This window comes from Podarcis vaucheri (genome assembly GCF_965113315.1).
Source record: "Podarcis vaucheri genome assembly, chromosome: 4".
Classification (NCBI taxonomy): Eukaryota; Metazoa; Chordata; class Lepidosauria; order Squamata; family Lacertidae; genus Podarcis; species Podarcis vaucheri.
The window spans coordinates 53,684,503-53,712,141 of NC_138762.1; the positions used below are offsets into that span (position 1 = coordinate 53,684,503).

A 27,639-nucleotide genomic window follows, 5' to 3' on the forward strand; every position below is an offset into this window, starting at 1 on the left:
GACACTGATTGGGTCATGCTGAAAACATTCCAGTCCTATGAAGCAAGTCTGTTTGTATATTTTAGGTTTGGCAGGACTAATGAATTAAAAATCTTGGACTCTTGACAGTTCACCGCTTTAATAATGCCTCTGATGGAAGGATTTTTTGCCCCATGAAGCATGACAACACCGTAATCCTTCGTTGTTGGAAAGGAAGGGAAGGGAAGAAACGGTGAAATTGTGAAGGGAAACGGAAAAGGGTGGTCCTCAGGGACTGAAAAGCCTATGGGAAGTGCAGGTAGCAGCATGTTGCCCTGACAGCTGTTTCAACTTCTCAGACCTTGTCAGTTGCTGCTATGTAGCAGGTGCAGCCTTTTCTTCTATTGAATCTTTACTCCATAAAGGCAGCGACAAGCCAAGGCAGTGGCTGGCCCTGGATTATACAAGTGCAGACACTACTAAGTGAGGTAAGGCAACAGGTGTGAAAACTGAACTAACTGATTGAGTTGTAACCACACTTAACTTGAGTTCTGTTGCAGTTTTTTTTTTAAAAAAAAAAATAAGTAAGGATCACTCAGTTTCACAGGCAATTGAACTGAAGAACTGTTTCCTTGGGGTTTTTTTTTCCAAATTGAAAGCTTTTAGGTTTCATCAGGAGAGAGGGAAAAGGGATATATTTGAGGCAATTCTTTTTAATTTAGCTCACTGATGCTGTTCACACAGAGAATGTTGTGAATGAACCTTCCGTCCTTTCTTTGCATAGATTCATTTTGTTTCATTCTCTGAGAGGAAGACCTTTTGGGATTCTTTCGTAAAGTAGAGAGAAAACTATATGTATGTATTGTGTACAGGAAAAGTGGTTGCCTTTCTGAAAAGTGGAAAACCAAATGTTTTAAAAGAAACTTACATTACCAGGATAAGAGAATGGCTTTTTAAAACAAATGGCTTTGCTACAAAAACATTTTAGCTTTGTACTCAAAATCCCTGTGCTTTTTAACATATAAATTGTTTCATAGCTTGATCACTTTTTAACATGCCTTTCATGCATTGTTCCAAGCTCTCCAAAGGATGAACACAGGAGACTCGTGGAGGGAAAAGTGATGATGATGTTGGTTTTCCAAATATATAACCTTTCTTTCATTCATGCTTCCTGTCTGTTTTGCAGTAGGTTAGTTTGGCCATAATACTGTGAGCAATAAATTATAATTATGTATCTATACCATCTCAAATGCTTTTGTGATTGTAAAGAAGAGAAAATAAAGCAGTACTGTATTTAAACTCAATAAGAATATTTAATCATATATGTATAGATATGATTTTAAATAATTGATAGTAAGCTAAGTGATGCATCAATAATATTTATTATGCATTTTTAATAGCCTAGTAGTTAAGCTAAAGAATATGGATCTAAGTTTGGTTTATTTGCATTGACTAAGGTATAACTTGAGTTCCCAAACCTTTATATGTAAGTCTAAAGATTTTGGCAAGCTCTCTTCAGAACTAACACTGTTACAACCTGTGTTTGTGTAGCTATTAGCGGATTTAGATATTGCTGTGATCATCTTACAGCATCTGAGAGATATGGGACATATCATAGAACTTCTCACAGCAAACATCTTTCAAAACAAACAATGTACTTACTGCTTGTGCTTTAGTAGACCAGGTACACTAACTTTGGTAATTTAGGGTATTGCATTTTAATAGTCTAAATGGGTCACTTTGAGGTTGAACACAATTTGTTCAATGTGTTAGTCTTCCGGAGCCTGCAAATTGCATTAGTGTGTCATCCTGAAATGAATGACAACACTCCTTGGCTTAAGCACATGTTTAAATGCTTTTCACAACTAGGATAGTGTTACAGTTGCTAGATAAATGCTGAAAGAACAAGGTACACTGGAAAATAGATGCGGGCTGGCCAAATTTATGCCTACTACCACAACATCCTATGCTGTTAGAGAATGGTGTTAAGGATGTTTTTTTGTGTGAACTAGTTCTTGCTATCAAAGATTTTTTTAAGTGCTTCAAAATATAAAATACAATGGCCATAAGACTGCAAAGTCCAGACTTTCTGAAAGTTCTTGCAGTTTTAAGAGCTGCATTTAATTTTTCCAGGTGAAATGTTAAAGGTGAATCTACCCAGTCTGCACTTTCAGAAACAATGTGTGAACCAAAATTTGGAGATTCTTCTCCAAATTTTGCAATGCAATTCTGCAGCTTGTGCACAAAAATGCATATATTAGGGTAAAGTAATGAAAATAACATACAAAATTGCATTATATCAGGGAAAATTGTGTTGCAGAATTATGTGTATTAGTCGAAATTGTATAGAAAAATAGACTTTTTCATTTGGGTGTTTTGTCACAAATTGATAGGAAAATGTGGAGCTGAACTTAAGATTGGAAAAATGAGAAACTAAAATTGACAGATTCACCCATCTCTACCAGTGATGTTTGAACAAACCAGTCCCCTGCTATTACATTAAAAGTATAGCATTAGAAGGAGGCAGAGCAATGAGTTGTTTTTTCCACCAGCTAAATGCCATACTAACTACAGGACAGGCCAATGGCGGAATATAAATGCACCTTGCTTACATTGCTGAGTATGTAATTTACAACTGACTCAGTAGATTTAATTCTTCATTAGCCACTTAATATTATAGCAGCAGTGTAGTAGTTATAGATTTGTGGGGAAATCTGGTATCTGTATACAAATTGCAGGGTTTCTGAACAGATCACTCTCTGACCCAGTAGTCACATTTTCTGGAATGGTGCTCCAAATGGTGATAATCGGCTGCAATGAGCAAGTAAGTGGCTGGCTTCAAACTTAGTAAACTTATTTTATCGTGGGCTCATTTAATGTAGAATTAAAACAAGTTAGTTGCACTCATGAAATCTGTTAGGTTACAGACATATCTGTCTAAAAATTTACACTGTAAGCACCAGAACACCTGGTTTAAATGTACTTTAGCTGGCTTTTTAGAGTTGGGGGGAGGATCTCTGAACTGTGGGCCACTCTGTGGGGGGATATAAGTTAGCCTGTGAGGCCATCTTTCAGAAACCACATCCACCAGCTGGTGTCACTTGGGTTGGAAGGGCAGGGTAAATCCTGCATGCAGTAGGAACAGGAGCACACAACTGAGCAGTGCTCAGTTTGGCAGGATTCCAGACAGCCTCCTTTGATCAGGAAGGGGTTTGGATTAAAACCTCAGCTAAAACAAATGTGTCCCCCCTATGTTTAGCAGGAGTTTCTATTCAAACCTCTTCCTGATTCAGGAAGGATTGCATCACAGGCCCTGCTAAAATGGAGGTGGGAAACCTTAGTTTTAACAGCACCTTGAACCTGACATCATGGTGTCATCAGGTGGTTGCTGTCCAATCTGGATAAGGATGTGGCCCATGGAGCTCGAAAGGTTCCCCTGCCATGTTTTAGAGGATGCAGGACAACTCATTTACAGTGGTGCTTCAGGTTACATACGCTTCAGGTTACAGACTCCGTTAACCCAGAAATAGTGCTTTAGGTTAAGAACTTTGCTTCAGGATAAGAACAGAAATTGTGCTCTGGCGGCGCGGCAGCAGCAGGAGGCCCCATTAGCTAAAGTGGTGCTTCAGGTTAAAAACAGTTTCAGGTAAAGAACGAACCTCCGGAACGAATTAAGTACTTAACCAGAGGTATCACTTTATATTCGTCTAGATATACCAGTGATCTGACCTATTGCAAGATAGCATTGTATATTAATACTGCCAGTTTGGTTTTTTGGTGTTTTTTATAATACTGCCAATTTGTAAGCAAAACCCATTCGTAAAGCAATTGGCTGTTTTGTGCCAAATAATTGTTTCCCTGACTTTTTCACTGTCGTTTTGTTTAATGGGTGTTCTACACTACCTTCGTTGATCAATCTTTGGTTGTTGGTGGTAGTGTTTTTAAAATGCCTTAAACTGCACAAAAACCTGTAGAAATATCTCAGATGATAATGCTTAAAAAGGACTGGCCACAGATCAATTATGCATTTCCACATACCTAAACCCATTTTGTAGACCTATATAATTGCACTAAATCCTGCATTGTCCCAGGAAAAGCCAAGAAAGGCAGGCAAATACAGTGAGTTTCTCTGAAAAATTGTCTTGGCTAGCAATTGTTCAATGGAAGACTTGGATTTGCCTGGAAATATATATGGTGCCTGTGCTCTGCCTCTCTCTGCACATTGTGGACCTTATGTGTGAAAGAATCATGACAGGGAATTTACTTGCAGGCAATTATGCTTTGCAATATTCCTGAACGTGAGAGAGGATTACATCAGAGAAGTTATGAAGATATTTGAAGAACATTAAAATCACATTGCATTGGCTTCTCAAGACCCATAAAATATGCAATATTTATATTTTGCAGCTGGAACACATAAGTAAACGCATAGGCTCAAGTGCCCACATGATCACCACCGCAAGGGTACCTGCTGATAAACCGATACGAATTGCCTTCAGTCTAAATGACTCCGCAGGTAAAATTCAAATTTATTAAAGGTTATTTGTCCTGGTTGTCCATTATTGCCACAAATTGGCACTTCAGTGTCACAGTTTGATTTTTCTTTGGTGTTTGAAATGATTTGGTATTATTATTGTTGTTGTTATTATTATTATTATTATTATTATTATTATTATTATTATTATTATTATTATATACCGCCCTAAACCCGGAGGTCTCATACATCCATCAAGTTGTTATAATCTCATTAGCAAACCTGTTTCGTTGAAATTGAAATTACTTGCAACAACAACAGAAAGACACAAGCCTAGCACAGCAGCAGACCAACATTACAGAATTTTAGGTGGATCTTTAGAAGGACAACAGAGAGAGAGAGAGTATGAAAAAAACGAGATTGGGTAAAAAAATACCTTCCTGACCAAACTGAGGGAAGCTCTCAGGAAACAGCTGGTCTGGATTGTATGTTCCCTTAGAAACAAAAGAAGTAAAAAGTTGGATTGACATTGTTCTTTATATTACTGCTGACTGTTTGTTTAGTTTTGCAGCCTAAAGTGCAGGGTGGGGAGAGAGAGAGTTCTGCCATGTACGTGTTATACTCCCTCTGCATAATTTATGTGGAAAAGTTGTGTATGACATAGTTTTCTGAAGGTTTTATAATAATTGCTGCATTAACCATTGGTGTCAAAGGTTGTTTTTTTTAATGACTAAGATTAATTTCAGGTCCTGAAAGGACTCCTGTACCTTTGAGTCCCTGTGAATGAAACTACAATTAATAATAATAATAAAAATAAAAATAATTTATACCCCGTCCCTCTGGCTGGGTTTCCCCAGCGACTCTGCGGATAAAACATCAAACGTTAAAAACTTCCCTAAACAGGACTGCCTTCAGGTGTCTTCTAAAACAGTGTTTCCCAACCGGTGTTCCGCGGCACACTAGTGTGCCGCCAGACGTTGCCTGGTGTGCCGTGGGAGGGAGGCGGGCGAGTCGGGCGGCGAGAGACGGGGCGGCGGTGGTGAGGAGAGGCCGCCCAGCGTGGGGCTCTCGCCGTCTGCCTGCCTGGCTGCCTGCCTGACGCGCAAACCCCCGGCGCAGGCGCCCCGCTTGTTGACACGGGAGGGGAGGGGGGAGAGGAAACGCTGCTGGTGCCGCTGCTCCTCGGCGGCGGCTCCTCCTCTCAGCCCGCCCTGCCTATATTTGCGCCAATCCCCGCCCACTAAAGCATTCGCGCCTCCCAATGGGAAGCCTTGCCGGGCGGCGGGCGCTGCTGCCTGAGAGTTCTGAAGCCACGCCCACTTTCCCAGAGACTGGCGGTTCTGAGGGATCCAGGGCAGGGCCGGCACACGCGCACGCTTCTTGCTGCCCGGGCGCTTGCTCTAATCCCGCCTTCCCTGGGAGGGAGGGACGGCGGTGGCCGCGAGCGTCCGGGGTGGGGCGTGCGCTGGCTCTCCCTGGCGGCCCCCGTGCCTGGCGTTCTATCAGTGCGCCTCCACGTGCTGCACTCTAACCCGGAGTTAGAAGCGAATTAGAACACGCCCCCCGTGTGTGGTGTGGTTTTTTTTGCTGCTCCTCTTTTTTTAGGGCTTTTTGGCGGCTTTTGGGACGGCGTCGAGGGGTGGCGCCCACGCTCCTTGTGCGCCCGCCCCGGAGGCTCGCCCGCGCAGTAGTGCTAGAGGAGGAGAGAGGTGGGCATGGCGGCTGTTTTGGAGCTGTTGCTGCAGGACGAAGTGGCAGCCAGCACTGTCGTGCGGTGGCTGAAGGCGAGCCAGAGCCCCTGCGCTGTGGAGGTAAAACGCGCAGCACCGCCCTTGCTTCACCCAGCCCTCGGTTCGAGCGGGAAGTATCCGGGAAAACGGAGTTGATGCCGGCCTTCAAAACTCTGCGCTCCAAAAGGGAGGCGGGAGGGGAAAAAAACAGGTCGACCACTTGAGGTTTCCTCCTCTGGCAGGATGCTAAGTGGGAAGCTGCAGCCTTCAGGCCTGCGCTATGTGAACTCCTGAAGGGCTCTTGCGGTAGCTTTTCGGGAGCCCAGGTGTATATATGTGCCCCCCTGAGGGAGCCCTTCACTGAACCTGAGAACCCTGCTGTGGAGTTGGTGGGACTGAGTTGCTGTGCGCCCTTACGAATCCTTCCCAAATGCAGCTTTAATGATTCAGAAACAAGACCTACAGAATTCGTTGGAAGTTACTATTTTTTTATTTTTTTTTTACGTAAGTAAAAAGTGACCTTTCCCCATCTGGCATGGTGGTGTGCCTCGAGATTTTTTTCATGAAACAAGTGTGCCTTTGCCCAAAAAAGGTTGGGAAACACTGTTCTAAAAGTCAGATATGCCATTTGGTGTTTTGTTCTTAGTTGTAAAACGTTTGCTTTTTGTTTAGACTATAAGCTTCAAGGCTCAGTAGAGCGATCGCCTCGGGCAGCAGATTCTACTGGGTGGGAAGCAGTGGGAAGGTGTTGGACAAAAGAGCTGTGCATGCTGCTGACCAATACAGCCCTTAACCCAGCCTTTGGGTGTTGTGCCATCACCAGTGTTGAAGCATGATTCAACTGCCTGCTGGCTCAGCCCCCACCCCTGCTGGAGGGGTGGACCGGTCACTTTTCCTTTGACTCAGGCAGCAAAATTTTATTGGGCCCGCCCTACTTGCAGGGGAGTTGAAAAGGTCAGACCAGGAAACAGGAATTTATGAGGAGGGAGAAGCAACTCGGTTAGAGAACAAGAATCTTTAAAACTTTTGTGAAGCAAAGATGCTGAGTGGAGGTGTTGGAATATATATATGTGAGGCTGGCAAACAATGTTTAATGTTTTATCATAATTATATGTATGCTGGAAGCCGTCCAGAGTGGCTGGGGAACCCAGTCCGATGGCAGGGTACAACTATTATTATTATTATTATATTATTTATTATTAGAGGAGAGAGCCAGAAATCAAGAGAAGCTAGGATGGAGAGTGATGCAAAGGATCCACCATGCAAGGATTAAGAAGCTTAGCTGAAAGTGAGGAGGCTGGGTGATGCACTGCAGTGGACTAGAATGAGCAGAAGAAATGGCTTTTTGGTCATGGGTAAAGCAGGGAAATAGGCTAAACAAGTTTAGGTGGCTCCCCCCCCCCCAGTTGTTCTTATGGTTAACGGCTAAATCTGTTTAAAAATTTATTTTGTTCTACTCCAAACCATTATTACAACAACAGAGTTGACAACTTGACTAAACTCTACAGCAAAGGTGGGAACCAGTGGTGGTCCTGAGCTTGTTGAATTACACTTCTCATGTCCTTGACCATTGGCCATGCTGGCTGGGGCTGATGAGAGTTAGAACCCAACCAGTGGTTCCCCACCTCTGTAGACTATAGCTCATTGGTGATGGAGCACATCTTTGAATTCAGAAGGTACCAAGTTCGATTCCTGGCATCTTGAATGAAAGAAATATTGGGTGACAAGTAACGTGAAATACCTTGTGCTTAAGACCTGAGAGAACTGCAGTCAGAGTATGTAACTCTAGGCTATATCAGCCAGCTCAGACCATGAGATCAATCAGGAGAGCTTTCCTTGTAGTCCTGCCAGTGAGTATTGCTCTTGGTATTTGAATGGTATTCTCAGTAATTGCACCCTGATTTTGGAACTCTCTCCCTTTAGAGGCATGGATGGCACCATCATTGCTGACCCTCTGTCATCTAGTCAAGTCCTTTCTGTTCTCTGAGGCTTTTAGACGAGTTGTGTAGCTAAGGTTGCCATATTTCAAAAAGTGAAAATCTGGACGCAAAAGTTGTCAAAACAAAATTAAGGGTTTTTTTGCCAAGGTTGTTGAGCTGGGCACTGTTGGGCACTGTTTCTGGACCGAATCCCAGCTACCCTTTTCTTCATTGTTTATACTGGTTGCTTTTATTTTAAAATGTACCGGTATCTGGTTTTCATATTTCTTTTTATTGTCAAAAACCACTTTGAGACTTTGGATGAAAAGCGGTCTAAAAATCATATAAATAATTTAAATTTAAAGAATTGGGTAAAGTCTGACCTGTCCAATATAATGCAGCTTTCGATGATTAAAATGTTCTTCATAAATTGTATGGAATTGGATATATACCACTGATGGCGATCCCAGGTTCAATCCATGGCATTTCCAATTCATATACAATTAAATTAAGGTAAAGGTAAAGCAGGGAGTGGGTGGTGCTATGGTCTAAACCACTGAGCCTCTTCGGCTTGCTGATCGGAAGGTCGACAGTTCGAATCCCCATGACTGAGTGAGCTCCCGTTGCTCTGTCGCAGCTCCTGCCAACCTAGCAGTTCGAAAGCACGCCAGTGCAAGTAGATAAATAGGTACTGCTGTGGCAGGAAGGTAAATAGTGCTTCCTTCCACTCTGGTTTCCTTCACGGTGTCCTGTTGTGCCAGAAATTGTTAAGTCATGCTGGCCAAATGACCCAGAAAGCTGTCTGTGAACAAACACTGGCTCCCATCGGCCTGAAGCGAGATGAGCGCCGCACCGCATAGTCGCCTTTGACTGGACTTAACTATCTAGAGGTCATTTACCTTTACCTTTTTTACCACTATTAAATTGTTTAAAATATTGTGTAAAGAAATACTCAAGTTAGAAATGAAAATAGTTGTATGGGCTTCTTGAGTTGCCAAAAGAAGTATCAGTATCCAGTATCCTTGTCAAAATGCTTTATAACTACCCAGTTGTTCTACCAATGTGACTGGAGTCATGTGTTGCCTTTCCTTTTGGCCTTTCATTGTGATGCAACTTTCTTCTTTTAGAATATTTGGTTTGATTTTTTAAAAATGCACAAAGGGTTCTGTTGCGAAAAGTGAAACACTTGCAACTGACAATAAAGATGTTGCATAAAATTCAGAAAGTAACAGCCCTTATCATAAGCTTGCTTATTGAGGACTCCAGTGTTAATTATGAGAAGGTAATTAACATGCCCAATATTTAAATAGCCACCCTAGGGGAGACAGAAGGATTAGGACCACAATGCACAACATGTAAGGGATTTAACCCTTTCTCCTCATTACGGTCCTGATGAAAATCCCATCAGCACCAATGAGTATTAGGGCTGGAGGGGATTTTGATTGGGACCATGAGATAACCTCCCCTCCATGTGATATTTTATTTTTTAAAACTGTCAATATTAATTGTTTAGGCACAAGTAGCATCACCACAACTAGTTGAGGCTTCTGAAAATAGACCTAACAGCTGTAGAGAAGTAGAGCAGACGTACCGGTACTTTCATCTCTTTGGAATCAAACCTTTTCTTTGTGGGGGGAAATAGTTCTGGTCTGCAGCAAAAGCTACTTGTGGGTAGTGCTGATTGGCTATTGGTCATTACATCACAGGGAGCACTCCTCCCCAGCCCCTTGGGAATCCTCTGAGCAGCTTGTGTGAAAAGAACTGTTTTGAAAATGTTTTCTTTAAAACAATAGTGCAAAGGATTAAAACACATATGTAGTACTTTTAAAAAAGCGAAGAAAGCTTGCACCTAGGGATGGATAAATTTGTAAATTTTGGATTCTCTCAGTTTCCCATTTTTCCAGTCTTGAGTCAGTTTCTCTGCTGTTCCGCATCAGCTTGTGATTTATTTATTTTTTAAAGTTCTCATGAAAATTCATCAACATTTTAGTGTGAATTTCTCCAGATATGCACATTTTTGCAAGCAAATTTACCTAATGCCATGCATTTTTGAATGTTATTTTAACTAATATATTCATATTTATACCTACAGCCCCTTAATATACACATTTTTACACATTATTTGGTTATAGAACAGCACTGCAAAATTTGGAAAAGTGAGAATTGCGAGTGAAAGCTGTGTTTCAGTTTGCATACTGTGATTTAGGGCTTATCCACACTTACCTTTGGCCCCACTCTTTCCAGCCAGAGGTCCACGCCTTAACTCTCCACGTCTCAGTATTTTTTCTTTTGTCCTGAGCTTTCCCCATGAAAACCCACTCTTTAAAGTTGAATTGGAGCAAATGCCAGTTCGGGATTTCTGTGGCTTGACATTTGCTCCAACTGAGCTTTAAAGAGTGCATTTTCACAGGGAAACTCTGGAGAAAAAAGGGGTGTGCTTGGATATGGAGCTTTAAATTGCAGGCTATGCCTGGAAGGAGCAGAGGAAAGGTAAGTTTGGATAAGCCCTTTGGGAGTTCTGTGTTAAAATGTCAACCCAACTGCATTTATTCCCCCATACCTACTTGCAGTCCACCTGGAACACTGGCTGGAAAAGCAAGTCTGCTGTCTGACTCAGCAGCTGACTTGATAGAATGAGTATTGGCATCCCAATTCCAATACCAAGAGGAAGCTGGATTGGCCACTGTAGCTGAAAAACCAGCTGCAATTCTACTTTTAAAATATTAGGTCTGACTTCACGGACACTTCTTGCCAAGCATGCTTAGAATTGCAGGTTTAGGACTTTTCCAGACTCTTCATGGACATCTGTGGGAATCTTTCCAGGACCAGGCAAAGCATATATATACATAACTAGCACTGTTTCTGGTAGACCTGGTGACTAAGTGGCAACAAGGCTTAGACACCAGGTCCACTAAGCTGGGTAGACCTGGCCTCTGAAAAACAACATCAAATCTAATCCTTCAGTGCTTTCCAGTAGGAATCTACTGTTCATCAACAGGTAGACCTGGTGTCCAGATGACATCCTACAATCTATGGTGAAAGCTGTTAATTTTACCTCTCCAGCTATTAATTGCACTGGGTAGATTCACTATTGCCCAATTACAGCTACATTAAAATCCTGGATTTCTGAATTAACAATAATAATAATACCTTTAACATAGGAAAGATTATTTCCAGCAATACTTGCCTTTATTTCTTGAAAGAACTTAGTTGGCCAAAGAAACAATAGACGTATTACAGTGTGATATTAGTGAGCCATTTGATATCATATCACATAACATGCATATAAATAAGCCAGAGATATTTAGATTAAACCAGATGCAGGAAGAATAAAGCCTTGAGCCCACACCAAACCCACCAAAGCTTTCTCCTTAGCCCAAGCAGTCTTATGCTGCCTTGTGGCAACCAGCCAGGGATCTAGTCATTCCATTCTCATTCCAGGAGAAAAGGAGAATGTCACCACTACCCAGCTGTCCACTCTTGACATTCTGCTATAGTAATATTTGATGGTCCTTCCTCTTTTGTCCTCTGGTATGATCCCAGAATACAAACTACATGTTCTGACTATCTCAGTATGAACTGTATTGATGCTGCATTTTTAGCCCTCTGTCCCTATAAAATACATGCAAGTGGCAGTCAGGAAAAGATCAGGCCTCTGTTTGCATGTACAGTGGTACCTCGGGTTACATATGCTTCAGGTTACATGCGCTTCAGGTTACAGACTCCGCTAACCCAGAAACAGTGCTTCAGGTTAAGAACTTTGCTTCAGGATAAGAACAGAAATCATGCTCCGGCGGCACGGCAGCAGCAGGAGGCCTCATTAGCTAAAGTGATGCTTCAGGTTAAGAACAGTTTCAGGTTAAGAACGGACCTCTGGAACGAATTAAGTACTTAACCCGAGGTACCACTGTACTGTAAGAATAATAGAATCATATAATTGTATTACTGGAACGGACGGTCATCCATTCTTGAGCTGGGAAAATGCATAGAAGAACTTGACTTCAACAGGCAGCAGCACAAGCCATGTTCAAGCCCACTGAAGAAACAAGCTGAAGCAGAGAGTTGTGCTATGTGAAACCATAAAGTTCTGGAAGGTTTTATCTGCATACTGTTGACCATACATACATACATCATTTTATTTGAATGCCGCCTTTCCACAGTTCAAACCATGCTCAAGGTGGCTTACAACGTAAAAAATACGTAACTGCAACATAACAAAAGTCATAAACAATAAATAAACATTAAAAAATAGACAATTAAACCAAACAATTTTCACATAAATCACAACAAGATCTATAAAAAGATACAAAAAACCAGCAGCAGCAACCCTACCCCCCAAAAAAAACCCAAACACCCCAGCCCAAGACTATAGCTAGTGTTTATCTATGACCTTTATGGGTCTTGTTTCTTATTTTTAGGGGAAATGGATGCAGTCATTAGGCTTAGACTTAATGGAACCACCGTGTCATTTTTTATTTTTTTTTAGATTATCTGTAAAACAGTGAGAAAGCACTAAATTGAATTTCATGATTCCCTAAGTCCAGTGGCATTTAGTGCTGTCATTCAATGGGCTACTACCCAAGAAGGCAGACTCAGGCTTCTTCACAACTGTACGTTACATATTTGATGTGGTCAAATATGTGGTCATGTGATGGATGAAGCCCTAAAGGTGATTCCATGTACAGTAAAATCATTTGCAAAGAGCTGCAACCCTTCGCAGACCCACCCACCCACCCCCCAAGCAAAGCATATCCGTTTCTTCCAAATTCTCTGTTTCTATTGTAGAGCCTATGCTCTGCAGGGGTTGGGAACTTTTTTTAAAAGAAGAACTGCATTCCCATCTGGGCAGTCTTCCCAAGGGCCACACGCCAGTGATGACCAAGGTCAGAGGCAAATGTCAAGTTTCACCTTGTACATCAGGTTGGTTTATACCTACACCCACACACCCATCTCTATCTTCCACCCATGCAACTAGAGTTCAAAGACACATTCCAGCCAGACAAAAACACTCAAGGGGGTTGTGAAGTAGGGCTGCTGAGAGCTATGGCCTGAGGAGAGTGGGTGTGACAGAGAGCTAGATAGAGGCACCCAGGGGCCATATTTGGTATTCAGGTCCCCCCCCCTTCTTTAAGTAATTGACCATATATATATTTGTATAGATGGGAAACAAATATAAGCATGCACGTTTTTTCTATGCTTTACATCAGCTGATGATGCAGTCTGCCTCTTAATAATTGTTAAGATTTCAAAATAATAAATTAAATTTGTTTTCTTTTCAGATGATACACCCCCTGAGAATGCTTTTCCTTTGGCTTTTCCAGATTTAGAAAAGCAGCTCCAGGTGACTCTTTTATTTAATACAAAAATCCGTAGTGTGAACTACGATTATTTATAACTATCAAAAATGAACTTCTCCTGTTGTAGTGAGTGATTGTCAATGTATGTACTCAAACTATAAAAATGAAAAGCATGGAAATATAGGCTGTTAGACTTTTAAAATATGCCGTTGTGAGTTCCAAAACTTCCCTCTTCTCTTCACATAGAAAAAGACCACATGTTACGAACTCTCCAAAGCTCAGGTTCATGTGCTTTTCCATGCAGCATTTAGAAAAGTTGCACAGGCAGCAATATTCTTAAATTATACTATTGGTATAGGAACTTAAGAGATGCATGCTAGAGCCATGTTGAGCTTCTCTGAGCTTCTCTGGTAGACTGAGGTACAACAGTAGGCTTGATTACCTTTCACCCAAAGCGAGGAGAAGTGACCTAACCAAGCCTGGCAGGACAACTTACTCTGTGGTATTAACCCCTTCATGCATTAATTAGACTTAAGCATGTTGGTCACATGACGCTGATTATCCCACATTGATAAAGTGAAATATCTCTTTCTGAGACAATGGGAGGCCTTCAGGTAGCGAAGAACAAAGAAATTTCACCCCACCTTGAGCAGTATTAGGAAGTGATTTAATTTTGAAGCAACCTTTCCAGACACTTTAAAAGATACCTTTCATCTGACTCAAACTCTTTGTTTTCTTTCTCATTCCCCTCTGGATCTTTCTCCCAGCCGCCATATATCCCCATCTTTTCACCCCAAGAGACGGCAGATGGCAGCTGTAAAGTAGTTCTATGCTGAAATCTGTGCCCTGATTTCTACACACACACACACACACACACACACACAATCATCAGTGAAAGAGGCTTCCAGTGTTCTGCCTCACTATCAGGGCACTTGAGAATTTCTCTAGAATGTCTGTTAGCTTACCTTTTCATTGTGAGGGGGCCAAGGGTGCTGGGTGAGTTATTCTTTCCAGTAAATATTTCTCTAGTACTCTGCATTCTCCCAAGCTGCCTGCACTTCCTGATCTAAAAAGGCACATGGGAGTAGTTACTCAGGCCAGCTTTCCTGGAGCTTAAGTGAAGCACAGGCACCCAGGAAGTCTGCAAAATGCAGTCCTCTGATGAGATGATGTGCAGAATGAAAGAAAGGATACTTCACCCACCTCAGAAGTGAGGTGCTTCGCATCATCTATGAGAATTTCATTGAAATCAACTCTCCCATTTTATAATTTTTGGACACAGTTTCTTTTATCATTGACCAACAGAGAATAGTTTTTAAAATGCAGGAGAAATTCTTGGCTCCACACTAGTTTAAAGGTGAAAGGAGCAGAAGGCGAGGGACAGAATCTTTCACCCACCCAGAATGTCAGTCCAAGAAGGGTGAACTGCCTTTTTTATTTTTTTAAGAAAAGGTAGATGGAGCTGCAATTCAGCTCATGAATTCTACAGTGCAGTCCTATGCATATTTACACAGAAGAAAGTTCTGTTGCAGCTGTAGTTAAACAGTGTCTTTTATTCCTTCCACATTTCAGTACTGAATCCAACCCTTCTGCAGTAGGAGAAATGTTGCATAAAGTTAATAATGATGAGCAGGAAAAGGGAGAAGCCCTGAGGTCCGGAAAGGCAAGGGGTCTCCCTTTAGGAACTGAATCTGTAGTCCATTAGTTAATATTTATTGGGGGAAGTGAATGGCACTGTTATCAACACAGTGCCTGTGGTTGTATCTGCAATGTATGCATGCTAATACCAGTCAGCTATGTATACGTATATTGTATGCTGCACTATGCAAGCAAGAATAAGATTTAACAGTTTTAAAATTATCCTTACCAGCCAGGTATAATCTTTTAAATTTGCAGAAGGCTTGGAGAGACAATAAAGTTTCCTGTCATCAACCTTTTTAATATTGTTGAACTAGGAGCAGCCTAATAAATTTACATAAAAAACATGTCCCAGTAAGGACAAGAACTTTGCTGAATATAGACGGCTTGAAGTACATGTTCAAGTGCGTCACTAGAATAAGAACACAGATCCAGACTGAGATCATGCATCTAGAAAAAGAAAGAATGCACTTTCCACATTTGGTTATTTGCAGCAAAGGACCTCTGCTCTTTTCTCTTTCCTTAAATAAAATCTAGACCAGAAGCTTTCTAGCAAACATTAGTTCAAAATGTGGAAATTCTGCTACCCCACCTCCCATCAGTTTGGTCCCACGTGCTCCCCTTAAAGCTGCCTGGTCAAAATGTTACAGTGACAGTAGGCATTTTAACCAGCTGTCTGTAGACTTTGCAGTGTGATGTTCTCTTTGCTGGCTCCCTTGCCTTGCACCTTCTAGTGGGTACATGAATCCTTTGGTCCCTAGGCCCCTTTCACATAACATTTCCCACCTCCCCATGGGTCATTTCGCATGTTACCAAGTTTCCTGCCCAATGTACACTTCAGCAGTCACTGCCTGTGTTATGTACTGAAGTTCTCACCTTGGGCCAGCAGGGGGATACTGTAGATAGTTATGCAAATAAGGGATCGAAAAGTGACGTTCAGTGATTGGATAGTTTTGTATGCAAATGAAGGATCGAAAAGTGACGTTCAGTGATTGGATAGTTTTGTATGCAAATGAAGGATCGAAAAGTGACGTTCAGTGATTGGATAGTTTTAGAAAATGGCAACAGTTGCATTGTTCTGGAGCTCTATATAAGCAGGCTGACTGAGCTCCTCAGCCTAGTTCTGTTCTGGCATCTGAATAAAGAAGAGCTGTTTAAAGAATCGCTGTATCGTCTGACATGTTCGCCCACAACTTAACAGCCTGTATGATAGCAAACATGTATTTGCCACAAAGAAACTTTGCATTTCTCAGTATTCACTTGAAATGCAGGGGCCATCACAGGTGTTCAAATATGATGTAAAAATCTTGAAATGCACATTTGTGAATGAAATAAATATACAAGAATGCATCTCTTTCAGATATGCATGCTTCTTCAGTCCACTTTATATATGACATTTAGAAATACAGGGGGAAAGGGTGTGTGTCAGGCTTCCTCAAACTCGGCCCTCCAGTCCCATGATCCTCCCTACAAGTCGCATGATCCCTAGCTAGCAGGACCAGTGGTGAGGAAAGATGGGAATTGTAGTCTCAAAACCTCTGGGGGGCCGAGGTTGAGGAAGCCTGATGTATGCCATAAATGCAGAGCAAGTATTTGGTTCTGAATACATCAATCAGGCAAATGTGTATTCTTTCCTGTATTCCTCTTTCTTTGTTTTCTGTGCCATGGGATAGTTTTTCCTGCAAAGGAAAATAAAAAACAGCGACAGAGAAGGTTTTAGATAATTAAAAGAAGTCTGATTTATAAGTGCTGGGAAACTCAGTTCTTACATGTCTATTCCAGTACAGCCTGTATAATCTAACAGCCATTTGCTGCCTTATGATATTGTGAATGGTTCAATGCAAGTTCATATGTGTTTGGAAGTATTTAAGATTTTCTGAACATGGTTTTGACACAGATGAACCTGATCAAAACAGGACAGCTACATGCTTTCCACCTCACATTTAGATCTGACTATGGTAGGGGACAGACTAAATTGGACGGGCATCTCTAAAGATACAAGATGGAGGCCACTTGAGCTATTAAAATTTCAGTAAGCAATCCATGCAAGTGGCTGACTAAAAATGACATTGGGGGAATGAGAGGCATGGAAAGAAGGAAATGACAGATTTGTTAGACAGATGGGCTGCCTTTCTCTTTATAGGAGGCCAGGGGTGGATGGAGAAAGATACAGGCTGCCTAAATCCAGAATAAAAAGTTTTCTAGTTTTGGAAAGGGGATTTATTGAGAGGATAACAATAGAAACATTCATGAAAGCCTGAACATATTATAAGGCAAGTTGAGTACTGGGCACAAACCAGAAGTATGCATTTGGTTACTTTTTAAATAGCCAAGAAAACTATAGATGGCCATTAATCGAAACCATGCACTAATTAAGCATAACATCAAGCCTATGTTTATTTTCACTATCTTTGTTTCACACGAGAACCACTGTTATCACTTCCATTTGTTCTTTTCTCTTACCCCCAGATTTAGCTTTATATCTGGGGACACAGTCATTTCCCCCCGCTCCCTCAGCCAAAGCACATTTAGCCTCCTAAGCCCTCACTGTAGAACTATAGTCTCACATTTTCAGAATCTCTGTTATGTTTATCCTGCCCTTTGTTGCTATTTTTTAAAACCTGTCCTTACCCTTTACAAATGTCCTGGTCTTTACAGATGTCTTGTTTCCTGTTCAAAAACTAAACAGTGGGTGCTTTTATGAGCATTTCAAATCTCAAACATCTTTCTCTTTGGTTTCCTGCATCCAACAAACTGTACTAGTGTTTCTTTTAGGCCCTTACCTAGTAATGGATAATTCTTTTGGAGGAGTGGGTCATGTTTGGAGAAAACCCAGGTGGTATTCAATTGAATTTTACTTCAGAGTAAATCTATTGAAATTAATGGACCTTAGTTAATCATGTTCATTAACTTCACTAGGTCTACTCTGAGCAAAATTTAGTTCTGATCTGAAAGTCTCTGGTGTTTGCTGAACTAGACCATCCTTTGCCCATCTGATGCCCTCCAGTTGATTTTGATTGCAAGCTCCAATCCAACCTAGCTTGATCAGTCTGATGGGAGTTGTGATCCAAAGGGCACTGGGCTGGCGAAGGCTGAATGGGATTGTGGAATTCAAGCTCCACACAGGTGTTGGTAACAAAACTGGTTTCCTAGTGGTGTTCTATGTAGGCACTTGGCAGTAATGGCCCTACCATTAAGCAGAGTGCAACTGCCTCCTCTGCTGGTCATTCCTGGCAGGTGGGGAGCAGTGGCAGCCTATGGTAGGACAGATCAGTGTGTCCCAAGTAATCTGCCCTGAATCCCTAAGCTAACCTGCTGCCCTCAGGTGTGGTGAAAGATGCTGTCCTGGCATCAGGGTTGAAGTAAGACAGAACTGCCACTCTCATCAGCTTCTATATTTTGCCTCGTGATGTGTCTGAATACCAGGTACTGGAAACCACAGGAGGAAGGAGTGCTTGGGTCCTACTTGTGGGCATCTGGTTGGCCCCTGTGAGAAAATAATGTTGGACTAGATGGGTCTTTGGCCTGATACAGCAGGCTCTTCTTACATTCTTAAGTTTTTATATCCTTCATGTGAGACAGCAGTGTGTGCTTGGTTGGTGGGGGCATGGCACTTTTTCCAGTTTCCCCCAAAAGGTTGGCAACTGCTGTTCTAGGTTAATTCCAGATATTGAAAACAAATGTGGGGGCTGTGTACCCTGGTGAACAGGGTACAGCCCCCACAAATTATGCCCCGTACCTTGGAAGATGTGGCCTCATTCCTAAGGATAGGAATTTTGACTTGCCATAGTTTCCCATTCTCATAGATAATATATACACAAATCCTAAGAGTATCTCTGCTCATAACAATAGCCTTTCCCTAAATGTTTATGTGCTAAGAGCTTTTGTTGTGTCCCCTCATGCAGTCCCTATAAAAATTACTGAAGGAACAGTGACTGACTGCTTGATGTCCACTTTAACCTTTTGTATCTCCCATGGCTTTATGTGTAGCCAGTCTTTAGAAGGAAAATATTGGTGACAGAAAAGCACAGTGGTGAGAAGGTCAGGTTTGGAAGTAGGTAAAACCATGTTCAGATTGAAGGAGAGAAGATCTTTAAGATCTTACCGCACACACTGAACAAGGGGTATGGAAATAGCAATAATATTTACACTAAACTCAGAGAATTACAAGCAGGCATCTGCTTCTTTGTTGTAGCTTTATCACTTATTTAGGTGAAATCATTTGCCATTCTTCTTTTAGTGAACTCTTATTGAAGTGACATATTGAAGGTTAGCGAAAATACTATGCCATTTTAAAAGGCTGAATGCAAGTATGAATGTGCTGTGCCACTCCCAACAAAGTGACTCCAAGTATTTTTCGCCACAAATAGAGGAGCCTAAAAAGAGGGAGCAGGGTTAGAAATAGATTCTCTTTTAGATCAGAGGAATGCTGTGTGCTTCTCAACTGGGCAACAAACTGAGTCAAGATGAATGAAAAAAGTATTTTCTTTTTCTACTTAAGCAGCTTGTTGCTGTATAGTGAGAAGTTTACTTACCCTTTTCAAAGTGTGTTACACACAGCCCATGGTAACAGACAAATTGTGGCCACTGATTTTTGTCTGAATTAAGGTGCTGCTCATTCAAAGGCACAGAAAGATGTCTCCAGAATAACTACTGAATGATGATCTAGATCATATCAGAATACTTTTATTTACTAGACTTAGAATGTCTCATGGAGTTCAGTGGGCGGTTACTCTCAGATAAGGGAGGATAGGGTTCCAGCCTTAGGCTGCAATTGTATGTATACTTGGGAATAAATCCCACTCTAGACAGTGGAACTTGCTGTAGGTCTAGCCATGTGCAGGACAATAACATATTATTGAAGGTCTTAACCTCCAAAAAGGATGATCTGAGGTACTTGTGGTCCTCCAAATTTAGTTGGGCTTCTAACTTCCATCAACCTCAACCAGCATGACCAATGGGAGTTGTAGTCCAACAGTACCTGAAGGCCACAGGTTTTCCCCTACCCCCCCATATAAAAACTAAGATTAGTTTCAGGGGTATATAATCGCCTTTTTGTGATGGAAAGAACACAACACTGCAAACTCTTCCCTGCATCTTTACATTGCAAGAGAAGATCAGTAGTAGAATAAAAGCTCTCCTTTGGCCAGATTGTCCACCAATGCTGATCTTTAGGAACTGTTGCCAAACCCAGGGCAAGAAGCCTAGAATAAAATTTAAAATATTAACGGATGCAAAGGAAAGAGGCGGATTTGCCCTGCCAGACCTTAAATTTTACTATGAATCAGCAGCTTTTTGCTGGTTGAAAGAATGGCTACTTCTGGAAAACGCAGACATTTTGGATTTAGAAGGTTTTAATAATGTATTTCGATGGCATGCATACTTGTGGTAGGATAGGGTCAAAGCACACAAAGCATTTAAAAACCATATTGTCAGGAAAGCATTGTTTAATGTTTGGATAAGATATAAGGACCTACTGGAAAATAAAACCCCAAGGTGGTTGTCACCGATGCAAGCGAAAGCTCAGAAAAAGCTCAATATGGAGGTCAAATGGCCGAAATATTGGGAAATTTTGGAACAAGATGGAGATAGACTGAAACTGCAGAGTTTTGAGAAATTAAAAAACAAAGTGCGAGATTGGCTTCATTATTATCAGATAATGGAGGCATATAATTTGGACAAGAAAATTGGCTTCCAGGTGGAAAAATCAAAATTAGAAACAGAACTGTTAGAACCCAAAACTAAGATTTTGTCAAAGATGTATAACTTGCTGTTGAAATGGAATACTCAGGATGAAACGGTGAAATCTGCTACGATTAAATGGGCACAAGATGTTGGACATAACGTTATGATGGCTGACTGGGAACAGTTATGGACCACAGGTATGGAATTTACGGCATGTAATGCCTTAAGAGAGAATATTATGAAAATGATATACAGGTGGTACATGACACCAGTCAAGCTTGCAAAAATCTATCACTTGCCTGACAATAAATGTTGGAAATATAAAGAAACTGAAGGTACATTCTTTCACCTTTGGTGGACGTGCCCAAGGATTAAGGCTTTCTGGGAGATGATATATAATGAAATGAAAAAGGTATTTAAATATACCTTCCTGAAGAAACCAGAGGCCTTTCTCCTGGGCATAGTCAGCCAATTGGTGTTAAAGAAGGATAGAACTTACTTTATGTACGCTACAACAGCAGCAAGAATACTTATTGCAAAGTACTGGAAGACACAAGATTTACCCACCATGGAATTGGCGGAAATGACTGGCAGAATCCGAGACCAGGGAGAAGAGTCGGTGGAAGAAGATTGGAAAAAGTTTAAAGACTATTTACAGAAATATTGTAAAATTAATGAATGTTAGAACGATGTTGGATAGAAATTAAGTGGTTTTTAGCTGTAATTTTATAAGGGAATATGAAAAATGGATTACTAATAGGTAAAAATTTAATGTTACAATATTTTAAGATTAAAGACTAGGATAAATAAAGAGGGGAAGGATTTGCTGAACTAACAAATTGAATTGGAATACAAAAAAGGGAGGCGTGAGGCGGTCCGGGAAACAAGCTAATGAGAAATAAGTAATGGAAAGATTGAGGTTTTTTTAACTGTTTTTCATTTTGTGTTTTTCTTTTTTTTTTCTTTTATCATTTTGTAATATCTTAAAAATCTTAATAAATATCTTATATATAAAAAAGTAACTGTTGCCAAACCTACAAAGCCCCTGCCCCCGCCCGCGGAATCACTGCAAAGTATTTTATAAATAAATCAATGAACCCTCCTTAGACAGTGTTGACATGCATAGGACATATTTAGGGGAAGAGGGGTGATGTCTCCTTAAGAGAAGAATGTGTGGAATTCCTGTCTGGAAATTTCCAGAAGATTAGCAGTAAGTATGCTACCTTCTAGCTTAACCCACTTCTTGTGGCCTGAATTTCAACGGGCAATAACTGAGAGACGTATGAAGTGAACTGAGGAAGTGGCGGGTGCATCACGTAGTTCATTTTCCATTGTGCCTCAGCCTACATTGATGCAGTGAAAATGAAAAATAATGGGAACATAAAAGCATACCTCATCAGAAGCTAGAGCAGGGGTAGGAAACCCAAGGCTCGTTGCCTTCTCAGGAATCAGCGTGTTTTTACATGAGTAGAATGTGTCCTTTTATTTAAAATGCATCTCTGGGTTATTTGTGGGGCATAGGAATTCATTCATTCCCCCCCCCAAAAAAATGGTCCGGCCCACCACATGGTCTGAGGGACGATGAACCGGCCCACAGCTGAAAAAGGTTGCTGACCCCTGAGCTAGAGGATGTGCTCCCTGAACCATGAATTGTGATACATAAACAGTTCCTCAGCAGCTGTAGGTGTCTTGCTGTCCTCATAGGGACAGAGATTGGGTGGGGCAAGGCTGCAGCAAAATCAGGGCAGTTCTGGCAACCTGGAGAGCCCTCCCAGCAACCCAGAGCTTGCTTGACCTTACCTCAGCCACCATATTCACTCCTGTCCTGACAAGTTCTGTGCCACCAGGAAAACATCTCTTCTGCCCTCTTCCTGAGCCATCACTGGGGTTCTGTAGTATTGAAGAGCATGAATATTAAACCATTTGTTGCATCATTAGTTATGAGTGCAATGCCCAACCCAAGTGGTAGGAAGTTCTCATCTTTCCCACTCCCCATCCCAGTTATTGTTGCCTGGAGTACTACATCAGAATTTCAGTCTTTCCTCACTTGTCCATCATCTGCATCTGTTAGACTCAGTTGCCTTGACCGTGAGATGCTGTAATTGTGCATCTGTAATAGTGTTCTCAGGTAGTGTCTTGGGCAGAATCTTTTCCACACTGTTAAATCTAGCATTAAAAGTCTTCATGGCCTTGCTCCATCCTATCTCTTTGCTTAATCTTTGTCTTCCTTTTTGGTATTCATATCTAGTAATCCAGCACTAGATCTGTACATCTCCTTATATCCTTGTCCTCTCCAACTTCTGCTCCCTAGTTTCCTTTCCTCTTAAATGAACCGGCTTCTTCTGCTCCTTAGACCTTTGAGTCTTCTCCCACAACTTTATGTGATTCCCACCTCTCTCAGCTTTTGTGAGATAGGCAACCTGGTGCCCTTCAAATGCTGCTGGATTCCAACTCCTCTGAGCACTAGCCAGAAGGCTCAGTGGTCAGGTTTGATAAAGTCTAACCATGTCTATTGCTGTGAATGTCATATATGACCCTGTGAAGGCTTTGGATTAGCGTCTTATCCCTGCCCCCAGCTTGAAACCAAAACTTTCTGTATGTGTGACTCAGCTGTCTCATTTCTACATTTTGTGACCCGTACCCTTCCGATCCCTCTGTTTCCCCTTGTAAAAAAATTTAGACTGTAAGCTGCTTGGGTCCACAGCCTGTATTTGTGCATTATGTCACTCTATAAAAATACTTTGAACATAGTTACCACTGGAGAAACAGGTGTGGTTACTCTGTAGAATGAAAATGTAAATTGTGAATACCAGTTGCTGGAAACCACAGGAAGGCAATAGTGCTATTGTGCTTGGATCCTGCTTGCTGGTTTCCCACAGGCATCTGACTGGCCACTGTGAGAACAGGATGGTGGACTAGATGGGCCATTGGCCTGATCCAGGAGGCTCTCGCTATGTCCTTGTGGGAAATGCTGTACATTTGATACGATTAACAAAATGCAAGGCTGTACATGAATTGGATTGTGATGTTATCTGTGTTGTAAGTCATGGGCTATGTAAGGTCATAGCCAAACCACCAGGGCTCTAGTTGTGAGAGGTATTAGCCCAGGTTTGGATTTTATATATTTAGGAATAATTGGTCATTCTTACATTGCCTTCTGTGTCCCGTAATTTAGCTTATGTGACTTTGTTGCATTATTTAATTAAATAATTATTATAAATCCAAAGCTGTTACTCATAAATATGTATAACGTGAATGTTCCATAGAATCAATTAGATCCTTAATACCATTTGCCAATTAATATAGTACTCCTATTCTTATAACAGATGTGGAGGGTGTCTTTTTTTTAAGCTAATACTTTCATGACACAATGCTCCACTCATTATAAGAACACAAATGATTATATTAAAATAACATCTCAGTTTAAATTTCATTTCTGATTATTCATCTGAATGCTAAAGACCTTAAACTATTTCCCCCTTTATGTTTATTAAGCCTCTACCTCCTTGCCATGACTCAAAGGAATCTATGCAGGTGTTCAAACAGCACTGCCAAATAGCAGAAGAATACTATGAAGTCAAAAAGGAAATTGCGCTGCTTGAAGAAAGAAAGTAAGTGTGTTTTTCCTTTTCTAAATAACTGTCGTATACTCAGAAAGGTAACATCTGCATGAAGAATTTCTGCGTTAATCAAAGAGACTAGTAAAAATTAAATGAGTGACATCTAACTAAGTTATGCTGAGAGTAAACTAGTTAATTTAAATGGGTCTTCCCTGAATATGACTAACACAGGATATCATTGGGGGGGGGCACAAAGAGAGAAATTTCTTGCGTTCCTCCCAAGTGTGTTATTTCTTTTTCTGCATTGTCTGTCTACATTGCAAGCTTAAAGGTTAAATTCACAGAGGCATCCATAGGCAAGAGAAAAGCAATCATAGATTCATGTCCTGTGACCTGGAGAGGTTGGGGGTGTGTATCATTCATGGAGTTTGCCCTTACCTGTTTTGAGTATGGAGTCTTGGCATGTCACCAATACCATCTGGTCAGAAGATTATTTGGATCTAAAAATTGCCATCTAACACATTGACTCTCAAGACAATGTAATGTTCTGTGGGTGGTTTTGGTCCATGTATCTGATGGCCTTGGGTATCAGGCTATCTTGTCATATCACTTCCCACTATGGTTCCCACTCTTCTTTTGATATTTTGTCTGAAATCTTGGAGAGTTGTTGTCAATCTGCATAGACAATATTAAACTAGATGGGTCAATAGTTTGGCTCCATCTAAATCAGCTTCCTATGTTCCTGTTTGGGAGGAGAAGATATGATTAATTGGAAAATCAAAACCAAAGGTTTGTCTAGACATTACCCATATACATGTATTCAGTTTATTCATGGAGGATTAAGCTTTCAATGTGAGTTATATAATATTTACATTTTAGATTTGACCACTTTTTAGGGTTCATATGTCACAGCCAGTATTTTTCCTCTTCCTGTTTCTTATTCTGTAATTCACCCTGATACAGAAGTCTTCTGCTAGCTAAGAGTTCACAGAACAGCATTTTAATGTGTTTCCCTTCTTTTCATAGTTCTTAGGATCCAAGCCAAAGGGACTCAAAGGACATTTAAAAATCTCTCTCTTTTTCCAGAAGGGAGCTGATCTCTAGGCTAGATCAAGCTGAGAAAGAAAACATGGATGCTGCTCAGCTGACTAAGGAGTATGCAGACCTGACAGAAGAGAACCGGACACTGAAGCTGGCCCAGACGCAATGTGTCGAACAGCTGGAGAAGCTTAGAATACAGTATCAAAAGAGGCAAGGATCGTCATAACTTTGAATGAACCTGTCTGAGCCAAAAAAATCTGGGCTCCTGTTCTGTGCTAGGCAAGTGTTCCTTCCCCCTCCAAGGTTTCCTCTGATATGTTGGAACACTTCACTTGCAGAATATGCAAATGTCTAAAATGGATTTAATGCTTGCCAGCCTCTAGCTTAATATGTATATTTTTATTTGTTATATAATAGATATTTTATTTCAAGGAACATAATTGAATGCTTATCTATCCCCATCCTATGTTCAAATGGATCAGTCTGAATATATTTCTTCCAATTTTAGGAAGATACAAGCACACTAGAAACTGATTTGAATAGTCTCTGTGTTGGAAAGTGGACCATACTAAGGCATATTAGTAGGAACACTGTTAAATATGGGGAACACGGGAGCACACGCCTGTTCTTTCATGAACCTAAACAGCTTATGGGAGAAAAACTAGTTCGTTTATCTGACAATATGTGCCAAAGGGCAATCATACACTGAATAACTTTTAAAAACTAGTAACCTGGCACCTCAATCACTTTCTTTAAATAACTGTTGCTGTAATCCTATACAAAGTTACCTGGGACTAAGTCCTATTATGCTCATTGGGACTTTCTTCTGAGTAGACTTGCATAGGAACGCACTGCAATTTGGAAACAGTGATTTGTACAACTTTGATGTGGCAAGGAAATGGAAAAGTGCACATTTCCTTGTACAGTACTGTACCAATCTTAACGTTTTCCTTGAAAGTGAGCCCCATTGATCTTAATCTTACCTTAATGAGCTTGTAGTCCTCCCAAGAGGAGGTCCTATAGATATTTCAGTGACAGGACTTGCTTCTCAATATAAGTGTGCTCAGAATCAGAATGTTTATGTAATCCAAATCAATAATAATAATTTTATTATTTATACCCTGCCCATCTGGCTGGGTTTCCCCAGCCACTCTGCGTGGCTTACAGCATATATAAAAACATAGTAAAACATCAAACATTAAAAACTTCCCAATTAGGGCTGCCTTCAGATGTCTTCTAAAAGTTGTGTGGTTCTTTATCTCCTTGACATCTGAAGGAAGGGCGTTCCCCAGGGAAATAATAACTTTTTCTCTGCATGACACCTTGGATTTGTCTATGTAGACTTTCCAGGTGTGGTTCCATGCAGTGAGCCAGCTGTTTGGATGTTGGTGCCATGCGCACATACAGATCAGCATAGGTCAGTTTTCACACACCATCTTCTTGGCTGCCTGCCAAGTCTGAGTCTGAGTGATAACAGTGTGAGAAACCAGTTTGGGTGACATTTCGAAGCTGATTTAGTGCATCGCAAAGTCTGACTAAGAACTGGGGCAGGAAGCCTTGTGGGAATCAGCCTATATTGCCACATAGATACATCTTCAAGCCAAAGTACATGACTTCAGATGAGATCTGTGATTGGATGTCCTGACTTTCCTTCTCATTTTTTTCATCTTAAAAACACTCCTACGCCTGCCCATCCCACCATTTCAATCTGGATCACGGTGCAGAGGGAGGCAAAAGCGTAACCAGATCTCATAACTGGAGATAAAGGGGCTCTTGAGAAAAGTACAATCTAAAATGTGTGTCTGTGTGTATGAGAGAGAGAAAGAGACTTTTGCATTGCCTATGTAAATGACAGCCCTATGCACTGTCAGACAAAAATATTACTGAATTCCAGGCAATTCTGAGCATACTTTTAAATCAGATCCATTAATATTGGTGAGCCTTAGTTCTAAGTATATGCGGTTAGGATCAGGATATTAAAATTATTTGTCATCTTTTTGGCATACAAGAAATATAAAAGAACATGAAGATATTAGAGTGGTGAATGGTTAAGATTATATAGTTGTCAGTTGGAGCCCCAATCCAAAAAGCATCCCTTGGAAGTAAGTTCAGTAATGGGATTTCCTTTTGGGTAATGTGTTTAGGTTTGTGGTGTAAAAGTAGTGTAGTATCCCTATCAATTTTCTAGGAGAAATAGCTAAGCATAAAAGATTAATATCAAGTATTTCCTTCCTCTATTGGTAACTCTGTTTTCATGAATCAGCTAAAAATTCTTTGTTATACTTCCATTTCTATTCATACAGTATTTTTTTCATTAAAATACAATTTTAAAAGTTA

The 27,639-nt window shown here is 40.9% G+C and overlaps 1 protein-coding gene across 4 annotated transcripts; it reads left to right on the top strand.

Moving 5' to 3' along the window:
* On the top strand, positions 1-27,639 carry MAP3K7CL (MAP3K7 C-terminal like). Of its 4 annotated transcripts, none has more exons than XM_082220822.1 (5): positions 13-446; positions 4,366-4,474; positions 13,361-13,422; positions 24,197-24,312; positions 25,348-27,639. In XM_082220822.1, exons 2-5 carry the CDS (start codon positions 4,405-4,407, stop codon positions 25,526-25,528), a joined length of 429 nt encoding a protein of 142 aa, XP_082076948.1. In that variant the 5' UTR covers positions 13-446; positions 4,366-4,404; the 3' UTR covers positions 25,529-27,639. The 4 variants fall into 4 exon arrangements, with proteins under 4 accessions (XP_082076950.1, XP_082076948.1, XP_082076947.1 ...); XM_082220821.1 differs by lacking the exon at positions 13-446 and adding an exon at positions 2,758-2,782; XM_082220823.1 differs by lacking the exon at positions 13-446 and adding an exon at positions 4,077-4,228.

Coding starts and splice junctions, on each gene's coding strand:
- MAP3K7CL (XM_082220822.1), top strand. CDS start 4,405: ATGATCACCACCGCAAGGGTACCTGCTGATAAACCGATACGAATTGCC. Junction 4,475..13,360: donor CAGTCTAAATGACTCCGCAG/GTAAAATTCAAA, acceptor TTTTCTTTTCAG/ATGATACACCCCCTGAGAAT. Junction 13,423..24,196: donor ATTTAGAAAAGCAGCTCCAG/GTGACTCTTTTA, acceptor ATGTTTATTAAG/CCTCTACCTCCTTGCCATGA.